The following is a 6,000-nucleotide window of genomic DNA, read 5'->3' on the forward strand; positions in this document are numbered from 1 at the left end:
CGGCCAGCAATGGTTCGTGATGCCAGTTTATAGTCGACATTCAACAGCGAAATGGGACGCCAATTCTTTGGATCAAGACGATCCCCCTTTTTAAAAGACAACGAGATCACACCTCTACGCTGAGAGAGAGACAAAGAACCGGAGGAAAAACAGTCGTTAAGAACAGCTACGAGATCAGCACCGACTACGTCCCAGAAACGAAGATAGAACTCCGCTGGAAGGCCATCCAGTCCAGGAGCCTTGTTCCGCTTCATGCCCTTGAGAGCCTCATAGACCTCGAGGGGGGTGAGGAGGCCCTCACAACTATCAGCCCGATCTCGCGGAAGGACAGAAGACAGATTACCCAAAAGAGAAGATTGGATCAAAGTGTCAGTAGGAGAAGCCGTATATAAGTCGGAATAGAAAGAGCCGAGAGTGGCACACAAAGCAACAGAAGAAGAAACAATAGAGCCACCGGGCTCTCTCAGCGCAGAGATGCGGCGGTCGGCAGACCGCTTCTTTTCCAGGCGGAAGAAATAGGCCGAGGAGGACTCTCCCTCCTCAACCCACTTAACTCTTGATCGCACTTGAGCACCCTTGGCAACGTAGGTGTCCATAGCTGCCAGATCCCCCAGCGCAGATCGGTAAGGGCCCGCGCAGGAGGTCATGCCAGCATCCAGCTTGGCCCGAAGATGATCGATCAAGCGAACGAGGGCAGCCCTCGATGCAGTTGTTTGAGATGACTTTTTGCGACAGTACCTGATGGTAAGGCTTTTTATCCGACCTTTCCCGCGGTCCCACCATTTGGCGAGAGAGGGGAAGCCAGGAAGGGTACGACGCCACGAAATCCACTCTTCCCTAACGAGCTGGCAATATTCCGGGTCATCTAACATGGATGTGTTCAGTTTCCAGTAGCCTGGCCCAGGTGGGACGACGTCGGGAACAGAGACAGACAGCACTACTGCACTGTGGTCCGAAAAGGGGCAGCAGTACATAGCGCAAGAGGACACCGATGGGAGCCAGGCAAAGGGCACCCCAAACAGATCAATGCGCGACGCCAAACTGCCATCTCACCTGGTCCAGGTGAAACCCGAGGAGGAGGGATGGAGGTAACGCCACACATCCATAACACAACATGCCTCGAAAAGCTGGGCCAGTGAAGAGGAACTGTCTCTGTATGAACTTGCAGGTTCAGAACCACGCCGGTCAAGGGCTCGGTCAAAGACGGCGTTGAAATCCCGAGTAAGCACAGTAGGGACAGATGGATCGACTTTCGAATGGAGGTCATCAAGGAATTTATTCCGCGCAGGGTTGCAGTTAGGGGCATAGACACAGACCACACGGAAGACTTTGCCAAAGAGAGAGAATTCACATTGCAGATAACGACCATCGGCAGACCAGGAGTTTAGAAGAGATAAAGAAGAACGATAGAGAATAACACAACCACACGAGTGAACAGAACCAGGAGCCAACACAGACGAAAAGCCGGACGATGAAAACCACAAAGAACACTCAGCCAGAGTGACACAATGAGTTTCTTGCAGGCAGACAACATCAACCTTCACGGGGAGGGAACGCAACCACTGCAGAAAGCCAAACCTTTTAGACTGGTCCCGCAGACCATTACAGTTTAAGGTAAGGATGGAAAGAGCCATCACTGCGCACAAAAGGGAAGCCATCATGCTTAGGTCTTCTTCTTACTGCCCGAGGACCTCTTGCCAGCCTTACCCAATGCTGCTGCAGATGGTTTTGCAAGCTTCTTACGCCGGGACAAAGCCGACGTAGCCGGAGGTTCTGGATCCGGGTCTTGGGGGGTTGACTCAGAACCAGCGTCCGATGCAGGCCTCTTACGAGTAGCCATGGCCGGAGCTGTATCCATTTCGGAAAGCTCGTCGGCCAGGGCCAAAGAGCTAACATTATTCTTACTGGTACCTTTACCACTAGTAGAGCCTTTTTTGGCATTCTTATCCTCTTTACTATTTACTTTAGCAGGGACCACACTTGCAGTTTCCCCATTGCTAGATAAATTATCAGTAGCGCTACCGTGATTAACGTTAACTACACTAATTGAATTAGGGGCACTGTCAGTACCACCATTTACTTCATTACTAGACACTAGTTCTCTATCATTATTTTCAGTTGACCCAGAAGGGGTCTTACCCGAGGCGTCTGCCCCTCTAGTTTGCTCATCATTCGGAGCCTCACTATTTCCTTTACAATTACTGACTTTACTCTCTGACCCAGTCCGAGGAGAAAGATCGGTATTAGCGCTGGCATTGGCTAGATACTCAGCGAGCTCAACCTCTTGTGGGGCACTATCAGCAAGTTGTCTAACGAAACTATTAGCGGCAACAGACAGCATTTGGACTGCCTGGGTAGCATAAGCCTCATCCTCAAAGAGAGGAGCACCCGACACCGAGGCCTGGGTACTAGCCGCTATCCCATCGGCCACAGGGTCACCACTGGCCGGGGGGACGACAGGAATCTGTGCCTGCACCAGTTGGCCGCTGGAGTCTAAAACAGGGGTGCCCAACTCCATGCCTGACACCTGGGAGGCCGCTTCACCCACCAAGGGTTCGGCTATCACCAGCCGCCTCAGCAGCATCACCCTCATCAATGTCACCCCCATCATCGCCAGCCCCTTCCTCCCCACCAGTGCTACCAACCGGGGCCCCAGGGGCCACGGGGGGGCCTGGGGAAGGTTCCATGCAGATGTACACTCTCTAGCAAAATGCCCCGCCTTGTGGCAGCGGCGGCACTTACCCTTATCAGGGCACTGTTTTGCAGCGTGTCCAACTTGTCTACAAATGTCGCATCGCAAAGGCTGGTCACGGTACCACACCTTGCAGCGAATACCCCCCGATGGAAATGAAACGAGGGATTTCCTTTTTGACAACCATTCTGACAAGACGGCAGCCAGTAGAGACTGACGGCTTGCCAGGCCACATTTGATGGCGGACAGACTTGATCTCACCATAGCTTGAAAGCGCGTTCTTAACTGATTCCACTGGGCCCTCATAAGGAAACCAGTGGACGACGACCATACTGACTTGAGGGGGTGGTAGGGGGGGAGAAATGACCTCACATTCGACCCCATTAAGAACCACCGACCCACATTCCTGATAGTGGAACATAGCTAACGCACCCTTTTCATCATCAAAAGTCACCCTGGCAATAAAACCGGGGCACTGCTGGATAGACACAACTTTAGCAACATGCCCAGTTTGCTCTTGGAAGTGGGCATCTATATAACTAATTATTTGTGTGGAACTTGTCCCATTAGGGAACAAATTACAACGTATGTCAATGGTTCTTTGGAAACCAACCATAATTAAGATTTTGTAGTGCCCAGAACTCAACAAGAAACGTGAGTTCGGCCCCACGCAACACAGCCCAAAACTGGATGGGCGACCGAAAAATTTTGTTTCGCCGAAAAACCCACCGAAAAAATCGGAAAACGCCGAACACCCGGAAACCACGGTCGAGAAAGGCCGAAGAAAGGACCGAAAAAACCCTCCGAAATCGGCTCGAAGCCGGAAATCGGCAGGGTTGCCGAAGAAGTCCGAAAAACGCCGAAAGATAAAAAGGCGAAAGAGGACTAAAATCAACCAAAAGACAAATACTCACAAGAGTCCGTGCCCCAAGAGTGATCCTGCGCAGAATCCCAAAATTGAGTGAATACTGTGGAGATGAAGGAGTAAATCCTGGGCCTCATCAGTGCAGTTTTTTTTATGTTTAAGGTGGACGGCCGGGCCCCCGATGAAGGGCGTGTGCAATGCCCGCCGACCAACAGGACTAATCCCACCCATGGCTTGCGTGCAATGCCTTAGGGTTGGGGTCCACCAGAAACGAGGGTCACCAGACACCAAACTCGCTGGGGAATCGAACCCCACCTCAACAAAAATTAACACACTCACACCAAAAATTGAACACACACACTCGATAACTTAAATAACTTAAACTACTTTTTAGTTTTCATTTTTAGGTTTTAAATTTTTAAACTAATATTAAACTATTTCTTCGGAGTGTACTTTAGCACATGTCTAGGAGGACCATTTTGCGGGTTGAGAACAAAGGCAATTGAACCAGGAGGAACTTGAAGGTGTGATGTTAACCGTAGGAGGTCTACTCTATCACCTGAAAGGCCAGGAGGTGTGGATAGCAATTCGAGAATTTCACTTCTGGACTTGGAAGAAATGACCGACGTAACGGAGGGTGGCACGGTTATCTTATTAGCGACTGGTACGGAAATCGACTGGGTTGTATCCGTTGTAGCAGGCTTCTTTACAGTTCCTTTTGAAACCGGAGAAGTCTGGGGAGCAGCGCGTTTACGGGAGACATTGTCTGATGGTACTTGGTCAACCGATGTGCAGGTTGGAAAACGGTCCTCGCTGGCCTCAAGGTTATAATCGCACTCTTCAGACTCAGCAACAACGTCATTAGGGACGGGAGCAATTGTCTCAGCTGTCACATCATTTTCTTGAGCTACAGACGAGGGTATGTCCATCTCTACTGATGTGTCTACAGCAGGTTGAGCACCCACGGTCGCCTGACAGTTCCTAGCTAGATGTCCACCTTGACGGCATCGGAAGCATTTGCCCCTAAGGGGACACTCCGCCGACTTATGACCAACTTTATGACAAGTAGTACACTGGAGGGGTTGCCCCCTATACCAAATTTTACAGCGGACGCCACGGATAGAAATAAACGGTGAAATGACATTCCTAATAACCATTTGGACAATGCGTGACCCGGTGGACACTGAAGGCCTTCCGGGCCAAACCTGATTGCGAACAGATTTGACCGTACCATATGCAGACAAAGCTGTGCTGATGGCGTCGTTTGATCCCTCAAAGGGAAACCAAGAGACTACAACAGTAGTAAGCTGGGGAGGAGGAGGAGGGGGTTTAACCACCCTACACTCTACATCACCCAACTTGATGACACCTAGCTCCTCAAAAAATAACTTAGCAGCATCGCCGTTCTCAGCAAAAGTGACTCTCGCAACACGGCCAGGACATGCCTGCACCGCAGCCACCCGATGGTCAGACTCACGGTCAAAAAAACCCAGCAACAAACCAACCGCTTCCGAGAAAAGTACCTCCTCAGGGAGCCCCTGACAGTCAACGTCGATGGTCCTATTAAAGGACACGACCATGCTGAAACTCGGACCCAACCCAAAGACAAGTCAGAGGGATGGGTGACCGAAACAGAGAAAAAGCAAAAAGGAAAGCAAGTTCAGATCGACCGAGAAATCCAAAAAAAAAGGGATGGGCGACCAAAACGGAACCAAAGAAAACAACCACTGCCAGGGAGGAAAAAGTCGCAAATTTTCCCTCCCGGCAGGTACTCACTTATCCAACTCAGACCTCGAAAAACACCAGAACCAACTTCAAACTACAAGAGTATGAAGCAACACTTACCATGCGAGACCTGGGCCTCATCAGTGCAGTGCTGATTCTTGGATGGGGGAGAACCGATATGGGTCCCCAAACGATCCCACACTTGTGGTATCGTCTAAGCCATGCCAGAGTGCTTAAACTGATATATATTTAACAATTATTCCACGAGCGCGCGTTGGATATGAGATGATAGATAGCCAACGAGGCGCGTAGCGCCGAGTTGGCTATAATCATCTCATATCCAACAAACGCGAGTGGAATAATTATTTTATTAAAAACGCTGCATCAAATTATTAAATTTTATTAAATTTTTAGCTCTCTTTTAATTTTAAGCTGACACGTACGCTTACCATATTTGTAGATTATGGTAAATTAGCTCATATACCATAATGGCTAAGCCAATAAAAAGTCTTGAATTGCATTATCCAATGATCTAGTTTTTAATAAATATATATATATACATATATAATTTTACCTCAAGATTTAGGTTACTTGAACTTTTACATCATTTCTTTTGTTTAAACCTCAAGGCTGACTTCAAGGAGTTAAATGACAGCCAGGTCACGGAAGATATTATTGTTGGCTCAGCTGATGTGAAGGCGCTATACCTAAGTTTGGA

General features: G+C 49.2%; 1 protein-coding gene across 1 annotated transcript; it reads right to left on the minus strand.

Annotated features, from left to right (window-relative positions):
• Positions 1-3,693: 3,693 nt before the first annotated feature.
• LOC148722231 (uncharacterized) lies at positions 3,694-5,137 on the minus strand. The gene has a single exon (XM_088737023.1). It carries the CDS (start codon positions 5,135-5,137, stop codon positions 3,992-3,994), a length of 1,146 nt encoding a protein of 381 aa, XP_088593149.1. The 3' UTR covers positions 3,694-3,991.
• Between the last annotated feature and the right edge of the window lie 863 nt (positions 5,138-6,000).

Source organism: Stylophora pistillata, chromosome 10, assembly GCF_964205215.1.
Source record: "Stylophora pistillata chromosome 10, jaStyPist1.2, whole genome shotgun sequence".
NCBI lineage: Eukaryota > Metazoa > Cnidaria > Anthozoa > Scleractinia > Pocilloporidae > Stylophora > Stylophora pistillata.

Excerpts from the sequence above, each read along its gene's own strand:
- LOC148722231 (XM_088737023.1), bottom strand. The coding sequence starts at position 5,137 with ATGGTCGTGTCCTTTAATAGGACCATCGACGTTGACTGTCAGGGGCTC.